Here is a 26603-nt window from a genome sequence, read left to right on the forward strand (position 1 = left end):
GATCTGTTTGGACCAGATCCCATTACAATATTGATGTTTTTGGTGTAGTTTGTACCTTGGCAACAATTATACTTGCCTTACATGTACCTAGTGATGCATCTTGTAAAGAAGGAGGGGGGCAAATAATTTTTTTTTTTTCATACACGTTGTGCCTAATATAGGAATAACCCGAAAAACAAAATTCCTGTTATATCAATCACTGTCCTATTTCATCGCACCTCTGGCTTTAGAAACTGTCATCTAGAATAATGGAACAAGATTTGCCTCAAACACTGTTAGCCATAAAGGACATAGGACAGAGAAAGTCTGTGTAAAAGAGAATATTGGCAAGAGTAGAAATGAAGGGACTGGCTGAAAGGCAAGGTCTGTTTACATGCTGTGAGTGTAGATATGACCAATACACATATATTATATACTGCTTTTTCTACTGCAATTTTCAAGGATATTCTGTGAGGCGCCTCAGGTGAAAGTGGCACTCTGATTGGCTGGAAGATTTTCAGCAGTCTAGAATGACAGTTAGCACACTTAACAAAGCCAGTGCTTTTCTTCAGAACTTCAGAAATGAAGAAATCACTTCATATTTACTTTTGTGAAGATCAGCAACAATCTTTGTTTTCTATCCAGTTTGTAAGGCATGTATAACGAGCAGTGGACATTGTCCATTATATACACCCCTTTTTGAATAAGCAAACATTATGAGAACTATATCAAATAAAGTAATAACAAATAGCATCCACACTCCTTAAGTTAAACACCATGCATTTTGAATGTAAAACAAACAAGTGAAATAAAATATTGAAATCCTTAATATAGGTCTTCCTGATTTCTGAAAATGTTTTAAGCAGCGTTTCCAATCACTGGGTGACAGGCAAAGTCACAAAACACTCCTATCTGACCAAAATATGAAAGCAATTATGTGCAATATTCAATGTAGCCTGAACTGTGATTTACTATATTGTATGCAGCAGCCGTTTTCTACAACCATGCCCATAATATAAATAACATGTTTTCAAAAACAAAAATAACTATTGGTCTCCAATATCATTTTATAGACATCTACTTGTGTTAGAAACTGTCAGAATATATTAGATATGACTCTATTTTGTAGGTTGGTATAAATGAAAGGGTAATAAAAGCTCTTAGTTACTTAATTTCTTCTGCCCTACCCTCCCCTGCTCACTCTAGACTTCGCTTTTGCCCCTCAAGAAGCAAAATGTTTTATCTGTTATGGTCCTGGTGTTCATTTGGTCATTTAAGAACAGATAGCAACATTCTACATTCCTTAAAGTAATGTACATTTAACAGCATATCTAATGTGTGTGTGTATATATATATATATATATATATATATATATATATATATATATATATATATATATATATATATATATATATATACACACACACATTTGTAACTGCTTTAGGGGAATCCAGCACTCTACTGCCTTGTTCTCTGTTGATTCTCCTCAACATCTGGATCACGGCATGTACATTCATCTTGGTCGCAATCGGCCCCGAATGGAATAACCTGAAAAATAGAATTCCCATTATATAAATCACTGTCTTATTTCTTATTACCCCTGACTTTAGAAACTTTCATCAACTTTTTAATCTAAATCTCATCTCCATTGATTTCCTTTGAACTACACAGTAATTGAAAAATCTTATCTTGGCTCAAAAGTGGGCAAACAGCCTTGAGCCATGATGGGCGTTAGCAGAGCCACATTTTAATTGATTATTAGAAAAGTGTGGAACGTGGCCAGGTGGTAATTGATTTATTGAGTGTCAATTAAGCCCTGGGCACATGCTATATAAAATGTTTGTTTAAGGAAACAGTTCAGTGAAGACTTTGCCCAGCCTGAACAGTGTTGAGTGCAGCACATAGGTTTTTGATGTGTCCTGGATGTGTTTGTTTAAACCTTTTTTGTTTAAACGATTTATTTTGTATGAGAAAGAATACAAGCGTGCGAAATCGATGAGTTGCTGTTTTCTGTGTCTGGGGCTACTATTCTTGCTGCTTGGGATTGCTGCACCACAATGTCTATGCTAAACAATGCCTCACCCTTGGTAGGTATCCAGTGTAAATATTTGGTACAAGGTGCAATATCATTAATTAAAGCCCATGTCAGAAGAATTAACAGCAATAGCAATGCAGAAGCAAGAATCAACTGAATAGAAAACATGCCAGAGTGCCAATAATTGAATGGTAAAACCGTAAATGTAAGGAACTGCACATCAACAGCTACAATGAGCCATCAAGACAGTCAGAGCATCTTAAACGTGTTTTCATTTAAGCCAAGAAAGGACAGGAAAAATGGAGGATCACTTTAGAAAATAGAAGGATATATTTTTTTTTTTTACAGATTAACAGGTGAAAAAATTCCCCAGATGTTGCCATTTTATTTAATGCCAATTATTGATTTAATGTATAGAGACATTAAGAAAAGAGATACCTTTTGAGACTTTCTTTGAATGCTTGATTTAGCAAAGAGACCCTAAATATTATTCTATAAACCACAGGTTTACAAAATTGTGTCTGCAAGATGAATTTCAAACAGTTCAAGTTTTCTGTCAGTTAAGAAAGCTTGACAAGTTGATTTACCACAATATTTAATTCAATATATCTATGAGGATGAATGCTATGAAGATAGGTAACTATGATGTGATAGGTGTTACAGAAACGTGGTTATCTGAGAGTGATGGGGACGAATATAATATTTGTGGGTATACACTGTATAGGAAAGACAGGCAAGACAGACGAGGAGGAGGGGTAGCGCTATACATAAGAAACAGTCTTGAAGCCCAGGTGTTAAACCTGGACAAAGAAAATAAAACCGAATCAATATGGGTCAGAATAACAGACAAAAATTCAAAAGGCATAATAATAGGAGCATGCTATAGACCGCCAGATTCAGACGGTGAGCACAATAATCTGTTATACAATGACATTAGAAATGTGTGTAGCAAAGGAGAAGCCATACTAATGGGGGATTTCAACTTCCCCCAAATAAAATGGGAAAACCCGATGGGTAGCGCGAAGGATGAAATAGAAATGGTGGAAATGACAAATGACTGCTTCCTAACACAATTTGTCAAGGCACCGACTAGAGGGGAGGCATGCCTTGATTTAGTCTTTTCAAATAACGAAGATAGAATAACTAAAACAGAGGTCAGAGAACCACTGGCAAACTCAGACCACAACATGGTCTCATTTGAAGTGTTTTTTAAATCCTCAAAAGTAAAGACTAAAGCTAAGGTTTACAATTTTAGAAAAGCAAACTATGAAGGCATGAAACAGAGACTAACAGAAGTAGATTGGAGTAAAATAGAGAAAACACCCACAGAAGAAGGATGGTTGTTCTTCAAAAACGTAGTACTAGAGGCGCAAAACAATTACATCCCTAAAGTAGACAAATCTAAATGTAAAACTAAATTGCCAAAATGGTTTAATAGATCAATTAAAAAAAAATATTCAGCGAAAAAAGGCACTTTACAGAGCATTAAAAAAGGACCAAAAAGAAAGTACACAGAAAGAGTACACAGAACTGCAAATGCAAGTCAAAAAGGAAGTTAGAAAGGCCAAGAGAGAAATAGAAATGAACATTGCTAAGGGAGCTAAAACCAATTCCAAAATGTTTTTCCAATATTACAACAGCAAGAGAACATTCAAAGAGGAGATTAAATGTTTAAGAGATACAAATGGCAAAATCATAGAGGAAGAAAAAAAAATAGCAAATATATTAAATGATTACTTTTCACAAGTTTTTACAAAGGAAGATACTGACAACATGCCCCACATGTCATCCAGTTCCTATCCAGTTTTAAATAACTTTAGCATAACTGAGGCAGAAGTGTTAAAGGGACTAGGAGCTCTTAAAATAAACAAATCCCCTGGGCCAGATGAGATCCTCCCAGTAGTACTCAAAGAAATGAAAGAAGTAATTTACAAACCGCTAACCAAGATCATGCAGCAGTCTCTTGACACAGGGGTGGTACCGACAGACTGGAAAATTGCAAACGTAATACCGATCCACAAAAAGGGAAACAAAACTGAACCAGGTAACTACAGACCAGTAAGCCTGACTTCTATTATATGCAAACTTATGGAAACTATAATAAGATCCAAAATGGAAAATTACCTATATGGTAACAGGGTCCTGGGAGACAGTCAACATGGTTTTAGGAAAGGGAGATCGTGCCTAACTAACTTGCTTGATTTTTTTGAGGATGCAACATCGATAATGGATAATTGCAAAGCATATGACATGGTTTATTTAGATTTCCAGAAAGCTTTTGACAAAGTCCCGCACAAAAGATTAATTCTCAAACTGAACGCAGTTGGGATTCAAGGAAACACATGTACATGGATTAGGGAGTGGTTAACATGTAGAAAACAGAAAGTACTGATTAGAGGAAAAACCTCAGAATGGAGTGTGGTAACCAGCGGTGTACCACAGGGATCAGTATTAGGTCCTCTGCTATTCCTAATCTACATTAATGATTTAGATTCTGGTATAGTAAGCAAACTTGTTAAATTTGCAGACGACACAAAAGTAGGAGGAGTGGCAAACACTGTTGCAGCAGCAAAGGTCATTCAAAATGATCTAGACAAGATTCAGAACTGGGCAGACACATGGCAAATGACATTTAATAGAGAAAAGTGTAAGGTACTGCACGCAGGAAATAAAAATGTACATTATAAATATCATATGGGAGATATTGAAATTGGAGAAGGAATCTATGAAAAAGACCTAGGAGTTTTTGTTGACTCAGAAATGTCTTCATCTAGGCAATGTGGGGAAGCTATAAAAAAGGCTAACAAGATACTCGGATACATTGTGAAAAGTGTTGAATTTAAATCAAGGGAAGTAATGTTAAAACTGTACAATGCACTTGTAAGACCTCATCTTGAATATTGTGTGCAGTTCTGGTCACCTCGCTATAAAAAAGATATTGCTGCTCTAGAAAGAGTGCAAAGAAGAGCGACCAGAATTATTCCGGGCTTAAAAGGCATGTCATATGCAGACAGGCTAAAAGAATTGAATCTGTTCAGTCTTGAACAAAGAAGACTACGTGGCGACCTAATTCAAGCATTCAAAATTCTAAAAGGTATTGACAGTGTCGACGCAAGGGACTTTTTCAGCCTGAAAAAAGAAACAAGGACCAGGGGTCACAAATGGAGTTTAGAAAAAGGGGCATTCAGAACAGAAAATAGGAGACACTTTTTTACACAGAGAATTGTGAGGGTCTGGAATCAACTCCCCAGTAATGTTGTTGAAGCTGACACCCTGGGATCCTTCAAGAAGCTGCTTGATGAGATTTTGGGATCAATAAGCTACTAACAACCAAACGAGCAAGATGGGCCGAATGGCCTCCTCTCGTTTGTAAACTTTCTTATGTTCTTATGTTCTTATGTTCTTATGTTCTTAAGATGAATAATAATTATACCCAAAACTAGCACTGGATTATCAAGAGCAGTTATGTGCATCACCATAGTCCCCTCCTTGACAGATTATCGTATCTTGGCCTAACATAAAATAAAACCATGGCTAGTTTATATTTCTTCTGAATGATTTGTTGTAAAGTAACACACTAATCTATTCAACAGTGCAGCATTGCTAATCTGAAAATAGAATACAGAATTGAAAATGCTATTGACTGCTTGTCCAATAAATTACCCCGCAATTTTGTCATGTAATTATGTCTGTTAGCAAAGGTGATATTTGTTTATTGTACTCTTTAAAAAAAAAAAAAAAAAAAAGTGTCACCACCACTAGCCATTCAGAATGCTCGTTTCCAAATGAGAGGACTTATATCTCTGGGCACAGATGCATCTACAGTGCTTACGCTGGCATTCTCAGCAGAAACTCGCTGTACTGTATTTAGAGCAATGTTTGCATTACCTGTTAAAATTGAAGCAGCTGAACATCATAATGTGTAGTATAGAGCAGGGTTTCCCAATCCTGGTCCTGGGGACCCATGTCTTCTGGTTTTCGTTCCAACCGAGTGCTCACTTACTTAATTAAACCCTTAATTGAACTAATAATCTGCTTAATTAGACCTTTTTAATTGTTCTCAGCTCCTAAAAAGAAAATCAGATTTCAAGTTACTTATAAAATTGTACAGTTAACTTGGAATCTCCAACTTCTTAAAGCTGGAAACAATTAAAAAGGTCTAATTAAGCTAATGAGTAGTTCAATTAAAGGTTCAATTAAGTAATTGAAAACTCAGTTGGAATGAAAACCAGGAGACACAGGGGGTCCCCAGGACCAGGATTGGGAAACCCTGGTATACAGCAAGTATACGCAGTGGTCTAACTTCATTCAACCCACGGCTTCCAGATCGGATTATAGCAATGCACCTTACACAAAAGGCCAATACACACAAAACACACACACAAAACACACACACACATTTCTATAATTTCAAACTGTTCTGTTAGAGACAAAGAGAAGGAAGTGTGATACATTTTATCAGACTATCTAAACAACAAATAATCACAAGCTTTCAAGACCTCAAAGGTCGTTCGATCTATCTTTCCTGAAGAAGAGACATTTGAGGTCTTGAAAGCTTGCGATTAGTTTTTGTTTAGTTAGTCCACTAAAAGGTATCACATTTCCTTCTCTTTGTCTATCACCTCTGGATCAATACGGCTACCATTTCAACTATCAATAATGGTTCTATTGAAAGATATAAATTAAAGCAGAGATTCAGCTTTAATAAAACAACACATTATTACAAAAAATGCATGAAATGAAAAGTAACATGCAAAAACTAATTGCATATTTCGAAAAAAGTATTTCGGCAATCCATGTATTTCGTACGAAACCCATTTGTTGCTAATTATTGACAATTATCATGATTGAAAACCAACAACTGATTATAATTATAGAATAAATACATAATCATCAAGTGCTGATAAATATCTTTGTGATTAAAAAAAAGTAACAAAAGTGGTTAAAACTAGAGTATAACAACAATCTCAAAATGGCAGTGATACATCTAAATGAAAAAGGAGAAACTACCAGAAAAATAGCAGAAAAACACTGTGTGGGCTATTATTAACAAACACAGGAGAACGGGAACTACTGCAACTAGCTCCAGGTGTGGGAGACCAAGAAAGATTATTGCAAAATTTGGTTTGACACAAGAATTGAGAGAAAATTAACAAGATGAATGTCCATGGGTGAAAACCAAGATGCAAACCTTTGTTAAAAACAATACACGAAAGAAAGAGATTGGAGTTTTCCATCGAATACTTGAAGAAGCCTGATAATTTCATCAACAAAACTTTATGGTCAGATGAATCCAAAATATATCTTTTTTTCACCAAGAAAGGAACAATATGTTTGGAGGAAGAGAGGAGAAGAATTTAAAGAAAAGTTAATCATGCCCAGTGTTAAACATGGTGGTTTTTCTCATTACTTTTATCTGCGACTGTATATATGTATATATACAGTGCTCCCTCACTATAAGGCTCTCAATTATAACGCGCCTTGGATATAACCCTCCTACAGCATGCCCCCCAATTCTCTATACTAGTGGTTCATGCAATATTTCTACAGTAAATACAATACTAGTGTTGCTCAAACTGTTAACAACTTCTTAGTATAACTTCTGTTTCTGTCTCTCCCTTTTGATACAGTATCTGAACTGAAGAAAAGCTGCACTGGCACTTTATAACACAGACATCTTACTCAGCATTCATTTTATAGCTAAATAAATAGTAGGCCTATTACGTGGTTATCTTTCCTAATCTCGTTTGCTGCGAGAGGCACAGCGGCTTTGTCCGGGAGATTAAACGCTTCAGCCCCGCTTCGGCAGCTGAACCTGGGGTGAGCCCATTCCCTCTTCCCCTCTCCCGACCCGCTCTCCTTCTCATACTTGGTTTGCTTGTCTGTCGCTTCGAACTTGAACTCCTGACCATCATTTAGCCAGGCTATTTATAGTTTAAAAACTGCTAATTAAAATTATTAATGTAATGAATGTTACCTTTTTTTATGTAAAAAATTGTGCTTTATGCATGGTTAATTTACGGAATGTAACACTTTTGCTTCACTATATGTGCATTATATAGAGGGAGTTATTTTATTTTGTATTTTAGCGAGATGTGTGTTGTTATGTGTCCCGCGGCACCCCCCACCCCCTCCCCCGTTTATAACGCTCTTCAGTATGTATATATATATATATATATATATATATATATATATATATATATATATATATATATATATATATATAAATATAAAATGATTTCCATTACATGAGAGTAGATGTTAAAACTTCGTGCTGATTTGAACTCGGCTCTCACTAAGATAAGCGCCAACTAAGACGTAGCTTTACAGTAAACTAATGTGATCCATTTGCGTTTCCCATCCATTTGCATCTCCATCCATTTGCGTTTATTTCCATCTGATGATGTAGATATCCTTCTGCCTGGTATTGATGGCTGAAGTGTAAAGTTGGCTCCAAGGATCAGCTTATTTTGCCTCCACAGTGCACCAGCACACACAATGGCTGTGATGCTGGCTCCGGGGATCAAACACAGTACAGTCTCCTGAGTGCATCAGCATGACAACCATCTGGATTGATCTAAGTAGGGTACATCTCTGGGGTCTTCAAGTGGGCACCTTCTGCCCACAACACCTCAAGAGGGCTCAACAGTGATTCTGGCATCATAGCATCACCCAATCCATCCCCCACTCAACTCAGCCCAGCTTACTTATCAATACATCAGCATTGCTTTCTTTCTATTGTGCTTAAGATACCCAGTCAGAATCTTTCTGTCTCAACCACAGCCAGTAGCTGCTGTTTTCTGCTGCTTCAGATAAGTTCTTCACTGTGCGACGCAACTCTTGGCCATTGAACCCGACATCTCTGAGAAACCAGGTTGAAGAGTGTGCCACAAATCCTCGACAACCCACCTCCACTGGGTAAACCTGGGCTTTCCATCCTCGCTGTTCTGCTACAGCAGCTAGTTGAGCATATCGTAGTTTCTTCCTCTCATACGCCTCATCCACAGCATCCTCCCATGGCGCTGTTAACTCTCAAAATGTGCCTTAATGTCACAGGTGATGAAGACAAAGGATATGAGGGATCCTCTCCCACCCAGAGGTTTAGGTTCTGTGGTGATTGGAGAACATCATATGTTGATCTGATGAGGAAACTGATCCTGCTTTGTTCCATTGTCCATAGGTCTGGTGTTGTTCCACACTCTCCCATCGCATTCCTTTTCCCTGCTTGGCCTGCTTGGCCCCCTGCTTGGCCTCCTGCTTTTGCACCTCGTTGACTACCAGCTTCCTCCATTGAGGACCCCCTCTTCCATGCTGAACTTGCACCATAATATGACTGTTACGAATGGCAGTCTTTGCCATGACTTTCTTTGCCGTCGACTTTCTTCCAGTTTTCAACACAGGTGCTGCCTCCCTTACCATTTAACGCATGAATCTACTAATGTCATTTCCAGAGGCACCTTGGCACTCTTAAACTCCTCATTTAGAGTGGAGACTGCTGCAGTATTCCTTTACCATAAAGTCCCACTCTGCTGAGGCAGCGTGAAACTTCCAACCATTTCCTGACATATGAACTGATTAAAGCTTCCAGCTTCTCAACTGTTGTCAAAGAAACCTTGTTCACAGCATGAGTGGCCACAGCAGCCTTGGCAGTAGACCAAACTGAAAGCATAAGAGTTTCAGTTTGCCCAGTAAAGCGCTTCTGTCTATGCTCATCAACTCTTCCGCTGCTTGTTGTCTAATTTCTACCACACAAACTGTGTCCTTTACATACCTGTAGCAGCATCTCCTAAAACTTTTCACTGGCTTCTCAGACACTGTTGGTGTTGCCTCGCCATTAATGTAGAACCTTTTATTTACTATTTTACATTTAATTATAGGGATGTCCCTTGATTTAGTGGGCTTGAATTGCATTTGTGCCCATTCGATGTTATTGGTTAATTTGTCCAATAACTGATAAGTGCAGGCTACTGTTCTAGTCATTGTTGTCATGTCATCCATGTATGCTAGAATTGGTGGTAGTCGCATTCCAGAAGCCAAGCGCTCTCCTGCAACTACCCATTTTGATGACCTAATAAATACTTGCATTGCCATGGTAAAAGCCAGTGGAGAAATGGTACGTCCTGCCATTATTCCAACTTATAGGCATTACCATGTAATGCTGAATTCTGAAGTTGAAAAACTAAATAGCAAATCTCCAAAGTAGGCTTTCAGTAAATTTGTTATTGTCATCGGTACGCTGAAAAAATCTAATGCTGCCCAAAGAAGTTCATGTGGCACTGACCCATATGCATTAGCCAAATCCAGGAATGTCACATGGAGCTCCTTCCTCTCCTTTTTAGCTGATTGAATTTGTTGCCAGATTACGCTCATGTGTTCTAAGCATCCCGGGAAACTTGGAAAGCCCGCTTTTTGTGTGTGTGTGTGTGTGTGTGTGTGTGTGTGTGTGTGTATATATATATATATATATATATATATATATATATATATATATATATATATATATATATATATATATTTCAAGGGTCGTGTCTCTTAAAGTCGTGCAGCACAGAGAATCATGGTGACCCAGAATAAAAAGACTAGTTGTGAGGAACACAGAGCAGTTCAGTTGTGGAACATCAACACAAAATTGCCGGACTCCAGGACTCAGCAAGGGAAACATGCCATCTCCGCAGGATGCAAAACAAACACAGATTCAGCAGAAAAGTTTTTTGCAGGAAAAAGAAAACACAAGACAAATGTAGAGTTTTACAAAGAAAGTTGCAACAGCATAATATTAATAACAAAATATTATTTGATGAATTATACTATTGGCTTGTGATCTACAGCTGAGGCTAGGAGACATTTCAGTATGCACAGTATACTTCTGCTATTATACGAGAGTAGCAGACGTATAACAACAGCCCAGGCAACTGGGTACCCAACATAGGCTAGAAAAGTAGAAGTGTGTAAACAGGATTTCAGCATGGGAGCAAGGTTACGGATACTTGTGTATTTTGTGTATTGCGTGTACAATGTTTGAAAACATCACTCTGGATAGGTAGGACACTGTCCATTTCCAGGATTCGATTGAGTTGTTGTTTTCTTTTAAATGACTTGAACAACAATAAAGGAATTACATTTCAAGTGTCAGTCCAGACAATTTTGTTTCTGAAGAGAAAGATAGTGCCAAGTTTTGAAAACATGGCATTATTTTTAGAGAGGCTTTTAATAGATTTTGTTAGTAGTCATCCCAGTCAAAGCCACCTAATAAATGTATGTATATATAATTTAGTACGAAATTAGGGGTGCAAAAATTAATCGATGCATCGATTATTGATCATCTGTCTTTAAATGACCAGAGTTTCGATTAGATATTGGTGAATTGATCCATCATATTAGAACCCAGTTTGAAGTCTCCTGTTGCTGGTTTTGCTTTTGGACATAGTGCAAAAGTAACAGTGATTGTTTAACTATTATGCACACTAGTGTTTTTAGTTATTGGATCTTCTATCTAAAAACTTTTTTGTTCTTTATTTTGAAAAATAAAACGTCAGTGCATTGATTATCGTTGATAAATGCCTATATAATAATTGAATACAAAATTAGGGTGCCGATTGCACCTCTATACAAAACCTTGTAAAATTATTGTAACCTAGTAATTATTGCAATGCAAGTTTGCCACACAGACTAAACGATATGAGTGGAAATTATATTTTACAGACAAGGACACTGCTATTCTTCCAATCTTATTGGTTGCACAACTTAAATGATTCACAAGTTCAAAGCTGATCACTGATTGCTCTGTTCTACCATTTATTAAATCAGTCAAATAATCAATTTCATAGATGGATCATGGATATTTTTTTTGAGTTAAGCAGGAAAAAGCAGTCACTGCCAATGCCAGTGTAAAAGTCTGGAACCTGTTGCTGACAAGTCTTATTCCATGAAAGCCTAAATTATTATAAAAGAAATACCAAGAAACAAGGAAAATAAGAAAAGATCTTAAAATCCAGGTAATAAGCCGTAAATTCAAGTTTATAGGTGATGTCACTGGATAGCGCAAAGTTCCTGTGGTATTTAATTGTCTCAATAAAAAAAAAAAATAAAAAAATCATGCAGGAAGTCTGCCTACATGTTTCATTTTAACATGAGCTAACTGTGCTTTTCCTCCGTTTACAGCCTCCTACACAAAGGAAATGACACCTGTTGGTCAGGGAGTCTTCCACAGCTGATGGATTCCGATATAAATAAACCATTTGCCCGTCTGCTTTCCAGCTTTGCTGCCAGCTTGGCACATAACTGAGACAAACGCCTGCAAGTTACTGATCTATGCAGCATATGGACCTTTGCAGACAGAACAGTTAAGCCTGTGTTATTCCATAAGTAGTGTGCATCTAGCATGCAGGGTCACTACCGATAGTATGTAGAGTTCTTAAGTTCCACATGTGTCCAGAATTAGGGTCAAATTGTTATGTTTGCAAAAAACATCTTAGAATGTTAATTTAACCCTTTGCGGTCCTATGTCGGACCAGGTCCGACATTACAATTTTTCCTTTCCTTTCCGGTCCGACATCATCAAAAAGACGTCAAGAACAGGTCTCTAGTCGTTTTTTCTCCGGAAAAAGCTGAGAAAACATTTCAATAGCCAATTGAGACCAACAGAAGCCAGAAAAAAATAAAATAAAATTTGGAGGTGGATTATGTCCCTGTTCACCACAGATATAACACGAACACAAACAAACAAAGCTGCTTCTGCATCCAGCGTTCAAAGAATATCACAGACATTTGTCAAGTTTTTTGAGATGTTATAGTAATAAAATAATGACTTGAGAAGTTTGGTAATAAAACAAGTGATAAGGAGATGATTTATCAGTATGCATGACTATGAAGAGGTATGTGATAAATACAGTGAACAAGGGGTGAGGCGGGGCTGGAGATGCAGTACTGAGTGTCCTGTTGATATGCAGTGGATTTTAAACCTGTTTTACTATGAGTAAAATTACTATTAAACAGCGCGTGTAAAATAAACTGCGTGTGTGAAAATAAAGACAGGCGCTGAATAAATGGACCGCAAAGGGTTAAGTGCGTCTATCTACAGTTGTTTCCCACTGGTTACTTTTGCTTGAGGGGAGCTTTTACACTGATTCAAACATAAAGGATATTTAAAGGAAACTTTTGCCCTTACTCCCATGCTTGTTTCTTATTGGTTTATGGCTCTAAATATACACCATTGCCATCTGCTGGATAATGATCAAATTACACCTGCCTTAATACTCCACACAAAATAAAATGTTTGCAGATTTTTCCACCTAAAACAAATTAGATAAATAAATACATAAATAAATAAATTCACAAATCTTTAGAAGACACACATGAAGTAGTAATGTAACACCAAAACAGGACAGTTACCTTTCTAGATGAAAGTGTTGAAGGACAGCAGTCCCCTCCATCATACTGACAGTGTGCCCGGTTATTTATAGTGTCACACCAACCATCGCCCTGGAAAGGCTATTAAAATCAATAAAAAAACAGGAAATACATTGTATTTAATGCTTCATATTAAAATGTATGTAGTCACAGTCATGTCATTCACTAGACCTATATTAATTTGGTGAGTGCCACTATTCAGTAACAATGATGGGGAATCCAAAAAAAAAACAAGTGAAAGCCGTGCTACAGTGGTCATACTGCGGCTATAAAGGTAATTGTTTGGCCACTTGGTGTAGGTATACAATGCTATTTTGTGGCCCCAACACTGGCTACCTATATTCCTCTGAGATATTTTACAAGAATCGATCAACTGAATTACAACACCTCATTTCCAGGGATGTCCTGTCCCTTTTTTAGTAGGGTTAGAGGAATAAAAGTCTTATTTGAATTAGCCTGGGAACCTTTACCTTCTACTTGGCATAAAACTGTTTGTTCATTTAAAATACCCCCAGCTAGCTAATAAATATGGGAAACCCTCCAGAAACATTTCCCATTGGTACTTAGTGACTTACGCAAAACATATTTTACGCATTTCACATGTTATTGAGAATTATTGCAAAAAGTGGACTTAACCCACAGGGACATGAATAACTGGCTTCAAATGTATTTTGTTCAAGTCATTTCATTCTCTTAACAGCAAACAATGAAGCCAAAATAATTGGTGCAGTCAAATCCTATTAACAAGAACTTCTTTTTCCTGTCCTCTTGGAACTTGTCTTTAAAGGGTTATGATATCTTAATGCTTTTCCCTCTGATAAAGAAAACACAAAGGAACCAGCTGACCCGATGGTTCAAGTTATTGACGCACACAGGTTGTGATGTTGATCATGTGATGTTTCTTCAAGAACTGTGTGGTCAGCCGGGAACGTTTGTCATCCCTAATCTGTGTGGCCAAATCATAAACATAAATCATAATTTATCCCAGGTGTAAATCATCATTAACAGATAAGTAGTTAATTTAACATAGACTAGGAATTTATCAGAGCTGGTCCTACATTAACCTCCACTGTGGCCACTAATGTGAAACATCTGGATGCTAAACAAGTCAAGTAAGTTCATTGTTCTATATGGATATATATACAGTATATAAGATCATATATATATATATATATATATATATATATATATATACCCATATATATACACACACACACACACAGTGGTTTGCAGAAGTATTCACCCCCCTGCAAAGTTTTCACATTTTGTTGGCACTTGAGTGTACTCCAAGAAACTGGGATTTCACTCTGAAGCCAACAATGACATTGAGAGGTCCGCAAAGTTCTGTGTCTGAGATGGGAGTCAGTGTTCAACAATAAGCCAGTCCCTACACAAAGCTGGCCTTTATTGCTGGGTGGCAAGAAAGAAGCCATTACTCAAAAATCCTCATCTTAAAGCATGTATGGAGTTTGCGAAAAAGCATGTAGATGATACTGCAGACATGTGGAAAAAGGTTTTGTGGTCAGACGTGACAAAAACATAACTTTTCGGACTAAATTCCAAACGTTACATCTGCGGCAAACCCAAACGAGACAAAAATGTAACTTTTCGGACTAAATTCCAAGCGTTACGTCTGGGGCAAGCCCAACACTTCACCCAGTCAACACCATCTCAACTGTCAAGCATGGTGGTGGCAGCATCATGTTATGGGGATGCTTCTCTTCAGCAGGGACTGGGAAGCTTGTCAGGATAGAGGGAAACCTGTTTGAGTCAGCCAAGAAACTGGGGAGGAAATTCACACAGCAGCATGACCTGAAGCACAAAGCCAAGCCACACTGGAGTGGTTGAACAAGAAGAGAATTAATGTTCTTGAGTAGCCAAGTCAAAGTCCTGACTTGAATCAAATCGAAAATGTATGGCGAGACTTGCAGTCCTATGATGATCTCCAACAAACTTATCCGTACTGGAGCAATTTTCCCAAAATGTCACCATCTTACTGTGAAAAGCTAGTAAAGACCTATCCAAAATGACTCATAGCAGTAATTGCTGCAAAGGTACCTACCAAGTATGGACTTAAGAGGCTGAATGCTTATGCAACCACAAAATTTAATTTTGAACATTTTCTTTGCATGTTTTGCTGACATTTAACATCCTCCTCATATAACAGTGTTCAGTTTAACCACTACAGTTCTGAATAACAAAAGTTTGTTTGAAAAACTGTGCATACATTATTTGACAAAATGTGACATTATTGGTAGGAGGCGAATACTTCTGCAAACCACTATATATATATATATATATATATATATATATATATATATATATATATATATATATACTATTATAAACTTATTTTTTGTTTTGTTGCAAACTACATAACATTTTGGCTGCACTAATTATTTAGTTCAAGCAGCAATATAAACAAGAAATTTTCTTGGAGTTTGTTATGGTGTGAATTCAAAGAGTTCAGGCTATACCTGAATCATATAATGTGACAGCTGATGAGAAGTTTTTTTGTTCTTCCTAAGCACTGTCAAGCCTGATTCTGATTTCATTTCTTATTGTTTTAGGGTTATCCAGACAGGGCAGTTTAAAAGTTTGTTCTCCCAAACCTGTTTATACAACACATAATTTTAACATGAAAAATATAACAGGTACATAAAATTATGATCTTTCCCTTTTTAAAATAGTAATAGTCACACATGTCAGTATTTGCCAGGTTTTTTACCACCATGTCTCCCTGCCCTTTACAGAGGTTGTTCCATGCTGGCTTATTATTTGCCAATGCTTTCACCAAGTACAAAAATACATTTCTAGAAGACTGCAGTGGAAGTCATCATCATGTTTACCATGCATGTCTGAGGTAGAGGTTACAACAGGCACATCTATTAGATGCCCATGGCTTACACAGCAGTCTTCAGGTCCTCTGTGCATGGTGTTGTAGAATGCCATGTACAGTGTAACACTTCAATGTGAGATAATGAAACAGACATGATTGTGGAAACAAACTCAAAAAACTTTTTTTTTTTTTTTTTTTTTTTTTTTCCCATAATGAAACAAAACAATGCTAATCCATAGATGTGCAGTTGGATTGTGTGCTAAAAGAAAATTATATATCTTAAATGTGCATTGCAATCAGTATAAACAATACTGCATCAAATGCTTCTGTTATGGTTAACACTTTAAAATACATCTCTGCTCATGATTATTTCATGTGTATTAGGGGAAATGTTATGAACTTGTGACTTTTGAATTCAATAGGATTTTCAGTTGAAATCAGTAGGAAATTATCAGTTGGTTACACTGGAATTACAGACACTTATTTTAAAGTGTTTCCCTGTTAGGCTTATGCTTAACTAAGTGCTTACAACTGCAACACTGTTTCTGTTTGTGTGCTTTAGGTATGCACTTTGATTTGTTACTTTCTCTGTTAGTGCAGCTAAGCCAAAGCCACTACATTAAGAAATTTTCAACAGAGATGTTCAGTTGGATGACAGAAAATATACTTTAACTAAATACTACCACCAGAATGGAGGGCAACACAATAACAAGCGCCTTTCATAAAAAATTCACAATTAATAACGCATACAGAAAAATGTTCAAGATAAAATTATTTTTCCGATAACAGATCTGGCAGGTATGATTTTTTTTCCAGAACAGCCTAAAAATAACATGAATTGAAACTGTTTTGTTGATAAAACCCTATAATTAAACCGTGTGATACAAAACCAATATAAAACTACTATTGTAAAATTAATGAAGCACAAAAAGAGATCCCTACACACCATGACGTTAACATACCCAAATAAAATGTGCATTGCATTACTGTTTCATTAATAAGAGCTAGGACCAGGAAAATGAATAGGAGAGTACATAATATGGAAAAGCCCAATTCCAGTCATCAGACATCACAGCCTACCAGACAAGGAAGGGCTGAGGTAATAATTTTAAAAAAATCTTAAGGTTACTAAATTGAAATGTAATTCTTGTCTCGGGCGTGACAGAAATAAAAACATTTTAAATATCTTACTTCATTTATGCAGAAATAAGGGTATTAGAACATGCTTTTTTCTTGGGAAGGCGAGATACAAAATAATAAGGGTAACACAAGCAGAACATTTATTAACAAAGACCAAAGTTCTATATACCAGTTGTATACTAAAACTCTATTAATATTAAATTAAAAAATGTTCTCAATAATCCTCAGTGGACAACCACCAGAGTTCAGAGCTTTAATCTGATACCCAGGACTGAATAGGAGGGGGTAAAATAGTCTTTAAGATCTTGACTTAGATGCTGTGAACATAAGGAAATTACAAACAAGAGGAGGCCTCTCATTGTCTCATTGATCTCAACACATTGTCAAATTGGTTCTTAAAGGGTCCCAATTATTCGGCATCAACAACATGACTAGGTAACTGTGGCAAAGTGCCTGCCCCTGTGTGTATTATATGTTGTGTGTTAATGTTGGTGTATAGTCATTGGTACACAGGATATAAACGGGTCTGTGTAAAATGAGTGTTTAAAATGTATATTTGTATTTAGGCACGAGGATTGCACAGTACTTCACGTGCAAGTAAAATGTAATAATATGTGAGCACGGGGAATTGCACTTTATTAATTCACGTGCAGTTATACCGCGACTCCAATTGAATGATTGATTATCAATCGAGTCTCAGTACAGCTGCATAAAAGCAACATGTTTTCACCCACTTGGGGTTGTGTGTTCAGTGAGTGGAGAACGGGATTGGAGACGGAGGTAATTGTGATAATTGTAAGAAAAATATAAGCTCACTGTATTTGTCTATTTATTTTGTGTCTTGTGTTTTTGTTTGTTGCAACCTTTTTATTTCCTGACTGTCTGTTCACTTATTAAATGCTGAGCAAGATCATTCGCTCAGCTCCACCAAACTCCACCTCTCTTGTTGTTTATTTCCTGGCTCTGATTTGACCACCCACTCCGGCCGTCTTTGTGACAGTAACCTATTTCATACCCTCACTATCTGCGAGAAGAAGTGTCTCCTACCCTCTGTCTTCAGTCTATTTCCACCTAATTTCCTGTCCTCTGGTCCTGGTTTCTGTGCTGCGCTTAAACTATTGGTTATGGCTAAGGCTCTGTGTAAATCGTGATTTCACAGGCTGTGCGGAAATCCTGAAATTAGCCCACTACCACGTTTTTTTTACAATATTCTTAAGAAATACAAATTATTTCATAATTATTATTTGTATTTCATACAAAAGAAATCACATTAACGAAACTCTACAGCTCTGCTGTGTGCCTGCGTGTACTATTCGCCATGCACACAGTGCTATGCAGTGATCATGTCATGTGACTATATGCAATTTATGGGGGAAATTAAAACACCACACACTGTAAACTAAAAAATTGATGTCTCTAAAAAGGCAAAACATTTGTCTGCAGCAGATCACTTAAAGCAATATCCAGCAGGAGTTTTACACAACGATGGAGGTAAGCTCTTCTGTACGTCCTGCAACGTTATCGTCGATCACTTCCGAGAATCGGCTGTTGACAGGCTTTTAGATTCAATTATTCACCGAAGAGAAAGGCGGAAATCCAGAGCAGTACTGGACTGCTTTACTTGCAAAGAAACAAAAAACAATGCCTTCCACGTTCCAAAAGTCCACTGAAAACCGTGAAGAACAAAACAGATTACATTTTGACCTGACAGAGGCGTTTGTTTGTGCAAATATCTTTCTTGAAAAACTGGACAGCCAAAAGTTACAGAGCATTCTAGCGTTGAAATCAATGAGATCTGTCAGAACAGTTTGAAATGACTGACAGTGAAACTACAGTTGCCTATTGAGGAGCCACTGTGATGCCTGATAGCGAACCCTAGCCATTCAGAGAGGAACAGAGACGGGACAGACAGTAAGTATAAAAATTACACAAACTAGAGATGATTTCTAAATGACTGTTTCTGGTAATAAAATAAAAAAAATACTGAGTGGTTTTACCGACATCTATCCTATGTAAATTTATTTATTACTCATACTTTTGGGGAATTCGACATTTAACAAGCTTTATGGACTAAAATTGAAAAGTAGCAATCCTAATTATAAAGCACAGCACAGTTATAAACATCATGGTATAATGGTATTCAGTAAACACATACCTACATTCTAGCTAGGTTAAGCAAGACATTTAGCGAACAAAATTTAAAAGCCTGCTTGAAGTCACATGCATTATAAACAACCAAAAAATAAAAAATCAACAGCTACCCTGCATCAATCAATGACCATTCTAGAGTTCAAGGCTAATTTGTTCCTCATTCTAAAGTGAATTTTGAAACCACTCACAAATGTGCAAAACAAAATATTCCCAGCAAACCTAATTAACCCCATTGCTTTATAAAGAAATAATAATTAAAAAAAAAAAAAAAAACATACAAGTTAAAACCATCTGCAAAACAATTCAAGTCAGTTTATTAGTATTGATGCAATCAGCCTGATTTTCAAAAGGAGCTGAGCGAAAAACAGGTCGCAAAACATGTTTGCGACTTCAGATAAGTTGCAAAATGTATTTTCAAATGCCGTATAAGTCAGTGGCGCAAGGGAATTTTAGGCTTTGTGCTTTTTTGAAAATACGCTTGCATTTCAGCTTGTTAAGCAATTGAAATTCATAATTGGTTCTATTTTGCAGATAACACCTTATTTTCAAAAGGTGCAAAACACCAAAATACACTTGCCAATTAAGACACGCCCCCCTCTCTCCCCATCAGACATTTCTAGATCTAACTATAAAACAAGTCAAGCATAGATACGGATTGGATATAGGCACTTAACAGAGCTGTGTGATCTGCTTAATTTTGATTTAGAATCACAAACAGCCAGCAGTCATGCTATACCTGTACCTGTAAAGGTTACAGCAGACCTTCATTTTCACGCAACAGGTGCCATCCAGACAACAGCTGGGGACAGATCAGGCATCTGTCAGTCTTATTTGTCAAAGATACTGACTGATGTCACAGATGCACTTTTCCCTAGAGCAAGGTTATATACTATTTCCAATTGGGGATGTGGAATATTGTCAGTTGTCTGGCTTCCCAAACATGCTAGATGTAATAGATTGCACAGGTTGCAATATACTCAGATTCAAGGAATGAAAACATCATCATTCTTTAACTGTGCAAGTTTTATGTGATGCTCAACGTATTGTCACGGATATAGTTGCTATGTATCCTAGTTCATGCCATGACTCATTTACTGTGGAGAACAGTGCCTTGTTCAGAAAATTCTAACAGGGGCTTAAGTGGAGGCTGGCTAATTTTAGAATATATTAAATACATAATTAACAGTAACAAATGCATATTAATGTTAAAAAATTTTATTATGATTTTTCACAAACATACATAAACATTCAGATATTGCATATAAAGAATATGAATATTAATATTGCATCAGAGAATACTTTGTTTTTTTCTTCTATGGGCACGCTGTATTATTATTAATATTATTACTATTTACTCATTTAGCAGACGCTTTTATCTAAAGTGACTAACAGAGACTAGGAAGTGGATCACCTTCTTTAGGTCTCTGAATCTTTTTTGGACTTCTTTATTTGACCTTTTTATGGAAGAGGTTGCGTTTATTTTATCTGTTATAAGTTTTAAGTTTAGCAGTGGCTCCTGATCTTTTGCAGAAAATAACAGTTTTTGTGCTAAAATATCATCGAGCAAAAGCTCAACATGGGTGGCTAAGAATGTATTTTTCCTTTCTTTATCAATTGTCATTTCAATTAAATCAGTCATAAGCAGGAGTCGCAAAGAGTGTTGCGAGTAGGAGAAATGAACCTGTGCCTGCTGAAAATCGAGATGTATAATTAGGTGGCAAAAAAACTTGCAGTGCAAATGCATTGCGACTTCTATTTTCTCTCTAAAAATGCGCCTTCTGAAAATCAGGCTAATAGTGTAAAAATCTCAAGACAAAAGTATTTCCTCAACCACCATGAGCAATTAACCCCCATAGCAACAATCACTAAGACTTCTGTCCAATAGACTGCCTCAAACAATGCCAATAAAACTTCAGCTCCAGGCCAGAATAAAGAAGGGGATCTGCTCAAAGAAAAGTTCAGTTAAATTCTTAAAACAAACACAAAACAATAATCACAATTAACTCCCTAGCAACAATCACTAGGTTAAAAACATATACATAATTAAGATTATCTCTGTTGTTGCTGTTGTGACTTCACCAGCAGATTGGAACTGTATGGTAAAGGGATACTGCAGCTGCCAGTCTCAGCTCTAACCAAGAAGTGCCCCAAAGTTAGATCGGAAATTACATTAGTAGAGTCACACGATGAATGTATGAGGGAGGGAGCACCTGTGTTAAAAACTGGAAGAAAGTGGACGGCAGTGGAAGATGCAAAGGCTGCCTTTCGTATCCGTCATATCATGGGACAAGTACAGCATGGGAGAGGAGGCCTTGGTCTCAGTTCAGCTCCTCCTACATGTAAAGGAAGGTAAGTAAGCTGGGCTTAGCTGAGTGGGTGATGGAGGGGGGTGTTGCTGGGATGCCAGAATCACTGTCGGGCCCTTTTAAGGTGTTATGGGCTAATCGACGAAACATCAAGGATGGAAGGTGCTCACCTGAAGACCCCAGAGAAGTACCCTACCCAGCTCAGTCCAGACGGTGCACTAGGGAGGTCGAACAGCAACTGATCCCTAGAGCCAGCATTGTTGCCATTGTGTGTGCTGATGCACCAAGGGGACAAAATAGGCTGATCCCTGGAGCCAGCATTACACTTCAGCCATCAATATTGGGCAGAAGGATATCTACATCATCAGATGGAAGGAAACACAGATGGATCACAATAGTTTACAGCAAAAGAAGCTATGTCTTAGTTGGTACTTATCTTGGCGAGAGCTGAGTCCAATAACAGCATGAAGTTTTAACACCTACTCTCATGTAACGGAAATCTAGGAGGTCAGTATGCTTCCGCTCCAAAGCATTATATTGGAGGTAAGTGTTTTAAACTTAGCATTCTCTTTGAAATGATTAATCGTCCAATCTGGACAATTAATGAACCCATTAATCACACACATTTGCAATATTATGCACTTGTAGTGAAAGACAAGTAAAAGTAATACTTTTTTTGCAATGACACTTAACATTTTACAGGCAACTTTAATTTAACAATTTGACAATAAATGAAAATGTTTACTTGCATGTAATTTGAGGTTTGCCAAAGCAGATCTTTTAATATAATACATAAAATACTGTGCCATGCATCAGTGTAAATTGGCAGCTGTATTACAACTAATATTGTGTTGGACATGTTGGGACGTTTTTTGTATAAACTTTTAACTAACAGGTAATTTATTGAACTGAGTGCTATTTTATTTTACTTTAATTCAGTTAGCTGACTATTCCATAATTAAGACTTAGAATTAGGTTATAGCTGTAAATGCATGGTACAGATTTCAACTAATAGAATTGTTTAAAAGAAAAATAAACTTTCTTGTAACTCAGATGATAACATAAACCTGTAGTACTGCCGTGAAAGGAAACCCCTGAAGAGCAAACCTTGCAAGTTGTCATTTTTCCTTCCTTCTGAGTCAGTGGTTCCCAAACCTTTTTTTGCTGTGCCCCCCTTCAGAGATATCTTTTTGCTGTACCTCCTTCTAGTAAACAATAAAATTATATATATATATCACTATTCGTAATTGTATTAACACCAATACAAAAAAACACTTAAAAATGCTGCTCTCTAGTTTTCTTCTCATTCTTCATTCCACGTTTAAATGAGAAAATAAGGACATGGAGGATTTAAAAGCCCATTTAATTGTTCACAGCAAAAGCCTGTAAATTAATGATTTTACTACTATTATTACAGTATTGTTATTACAGTATACCTGTTACTAGTCTTTAAATAATACGAATGCAATTACGAATAGTAGTTGTAATGTTTGTCCAGTTCATTTTTTTTTTATTATAACTTTATTAAAGATTAGTTTAATAAAATGTTGTACCTTCGTTTGCTCGTTTTCTACATTCTGCACACAGCAAATCACATAATTAAACTAAAAGATACCCCCCTGTGGCGCAGTGTCCAGCCCCTTTGTGTTTATTAGTGTGTTAATGTTGGTGTTTATGTATAAAATACATAGGATGTAAATATGGGTTACAAGTGTTTAAAATGTATATTTGTATTTTGGCACGAGGATCGCACAGCACTTCACGTGCAGGTAAAATGTAATATGTGAGCACTGGAAATTAATTCACGTGCAGTTGTACCGTGACTCCAATTCAATGATTGATTAGCAATCGCGTCTCGGTACAGCTGCATAAATACATTATGTTATCACTCACGCAGGGTTGTGTTTGGTGAGTGGAGAATGGGTGGGGAGAAGGAGAAAACAAAAAGAGAAGTAAAACTAAATAATTAATTTAACTCACTGTTTGTCTGTTCGTCCACTGTTTGTTTACTGTTTTGTCGTTTTGTTCGTCTATTTTATTTGGCGTCAAGTGCTATGTTCTGTTTTGTTTAAACCTATTTGTTTCATAAAAACACAGAGCACAGTCACTGCATCTTCGTTTTAACCCCAGTACTGCCTGCTTGTGTTATTCTTTCTGGCCTGACATCACATCTACAGCCAGCCTGTTCACACACCCCCACCCTATTATAAACGGAAGCTGTATCTAAATCTAGATTTTTATTTTATTTTATTTTAAAACCTGCCGCTGCTACACTTTCAAATGAAGGAGGGCTGGGCGATAGAAACGCTGAGCTACAATAGGTCTGAAACAACACAAGCTCTATGGTCAGGGGTTGGTCACATTAAACGTGATCCCTGCCTGGATAGTTGATAGAGTCAATTATCCTGGAGAATCACTGAGTCTTCCATTTACCGTGGAGCTTTTACAAATGGCAGGAAGTCAGAAAAATGCATTTTCCATTCAGGTGCCCCTAATAACCCTGAAAACACTTTTCTGAGCGATGACAAAATGTTGGGTATATCTCCCTATAACCTGCTTGCCATTATCTTTTGAAGTACTCTCCGCCACCTTTCCAGACTTCCTTCTCACATATTGCTTTTTGCTACATCAGATGGGTAGACTAGATTAATCAATCAATGATTTTTTAATCGATCAACACCCACAGGCATGATTAATCGATTAATCTTCAATCGATTAAAGCCCCTAATTGGAGGCAAACTTTATTTGAAGGTTTCCCCAGGTAAAAAATAATGTGCCTTTAATAATAACGATGTAAGTATATTACCTAATTCTGCTGTTTATATGCTTATACTTTACTATTCTATACTATACTATTCTTTATAAAAGTTAAGAATGTATTATCATACTGTTGACTACACCACAGTCAATTTTGAAAGAAGTAACCAATGAAAATGAGATGTATTAACTGCTAATGACTAGCTGTAAACTTTGGCTGTACAGCTGTACAGGTCTTATATATATATATATATATATATATATATATATATATATATATATATATATATATATATATATATATATATATATATTATATAGACTACCTGAGCTGAAAACTGAAATGTCCTATAGTAGTCATGTCACGTTATTTTATCAGAGTTTATTTTCAAGAATTGGCCTTTTTATCCAATTTACATGCAACTGGGATTCTCAAAATAAGGCTAAGCACAACCCCACTCCAAGTTTGACAAATTGTTTCGCAGCAGAGGGGATAAAAAAAAAAGTATGAATTGCTGTGATCATGTCCTGACTGTCTGAGTTCAATTCCAAGCCTTCCTCATAAATATTCAGAGACATGTGTATAGACACCAAAGTTTGAAAGAACACCTGTGTATTCTGGAACCCAACACAGCACTGGCAAAATATGAGTGGAGTTAATACTCTGTGGTGCAGCTCATTGTCTTATGCAGGCAGTAATGTGCTTGCATATTGTGTGGATGAGATCAGCAATCCTGGTCTGCAGGATTGCAGCCCATTCCTGCCACAGAATCTGTGTTAGGGAGTCCCAGAAAGTGGCGTTACTGGGATTCTTTTACAAGGATCTGTCGAGGATAGACCAAATCTTCCATTAAAATATAGCCCTTTTTGGACAGATGGCCATTGGCAGTTTCAGGTCCTTCGCAGGTCACCACTGTGACCATCCACTGGCCAAGGTAGACAGACAGCCAGGGCATCTCAACTCTGCTATGGCCTGGCTAATCACCAGACATAAACTTGAGCATATGTGGGCTACCCCAATCCCTGAAAACGTGTCCCAGTAAATCCACATAAAAGCAAGTGTGTCATGTATTTTTCACATATATCATTTCCCTGGTCAGTGTCCTTCTGAATGCATTTCACCTACAACTTAGCAACAAAACAAAACAAAAAAAAGATAGCTCACTAACCTCATACTTACAATAGTAAACTACTTACGTGTTCACTGTAAAATTGGAAAGTGCAGAGATAGAGATCAGAAGAGTAGGTTGTTAATTCTGGATGATTTCCATTTAATTTTAGTATCAATATTTTCCTTTTCCATATAAACAGTTAACAGGGAGACTGCGTAAACCTGTCTTTTATCGTACCTTAGTCTTAAATTAAGCCTTGCCATCCTCCCTCAACCTAATCCATTTGGTGTGTAATTTTTTTCTTTTGGCTTTTCCAGGCAAGAGCTGAAGCCAGAGTTGGGAAGTATTTTGGTGAAAGTAAATTTGGATTCCATAAACAATAATCAAGTTTGCTGTTAAAAAATTAGGTAATGTGTGAAAAAACTAAATAAATAAATAAATTAAATTGAAACACCTGTTCTTTCATTCCTAAATGCAAACCATATTGGTGGGGTTATAATGAAAATATTATGACAGAAAATATTTTGTTTAAACTAAAAAACATCCTTAGGGAGCAGCTAGTTAAATGTATGGTATATGCCTATGTTACTGTTTATGTGTAACATCGGTAAACCTATAGATTAACCGGTAAATGTGTAGATTTACCAGCTCATAGGTCAATGTATAAAATAACCAGTAAATATGTAGATTTACCAGCTCAGCGGTCAATTCATAAAATAACTAAGTAGATGGTAGTAAACGATCTCTGTCTGGCAACACTTCACAATACAAAATAATGTTTTGCTGGCAAAATGACGTAGCACACTGTACGATTCTTACTGAAATGCAAATCCTGCGTGCACTTAGGTTATGCTTTTTTTCTAAATGAGTTCAA

The 26603-nt window shown here is 36.8% G+C and overlaps 1 protein-coding gene across 1 annotated transcript in view; it reads right to left on the bottom strand.

Moving 5' to 3' along the window:
- Positions 1-1424: 1424 nt before the first annotated feature.
- Positions 1425-26603, bottom strand: part of LOC121330613 (pappalysin-2-like) — a 76192-nt gene continuing 51013 nt past the window's right edge. Inside the window, exons 22-23 of the mRNA XM_041277252.1 lie at positions 13407-13505; positions 1425-1528 (exon numbers count right to left, since the gene is read on the bottom strand). Of these exons, the coding sequence (XP_041133186.1) occupies positions 1439-1528; positions 13407-13505 (189 nt within the window). The 3' untranslated portion in view covers positions 1425-1438. The remainder of the gene's footprint in view (positions 1529-13406; positions 13506-26603) is intronic.

The sequence above is a fragment of the Polyodon spathula genome, chromosome 18 (assembly GCF_017654505.1).
Source record: "Polyodon spathula isolate WHYD16114869_AA chromosome 18, ASM1765450v1, whole genome shotgun sequence".
In the NCBI taxonomy this organism is placed as follows: Eukaryota; Metazoa; Chordata; class Actinopteri; order Acipenseriformes; family Polyodontidae; genus Polyodon; species Polyodon spathula.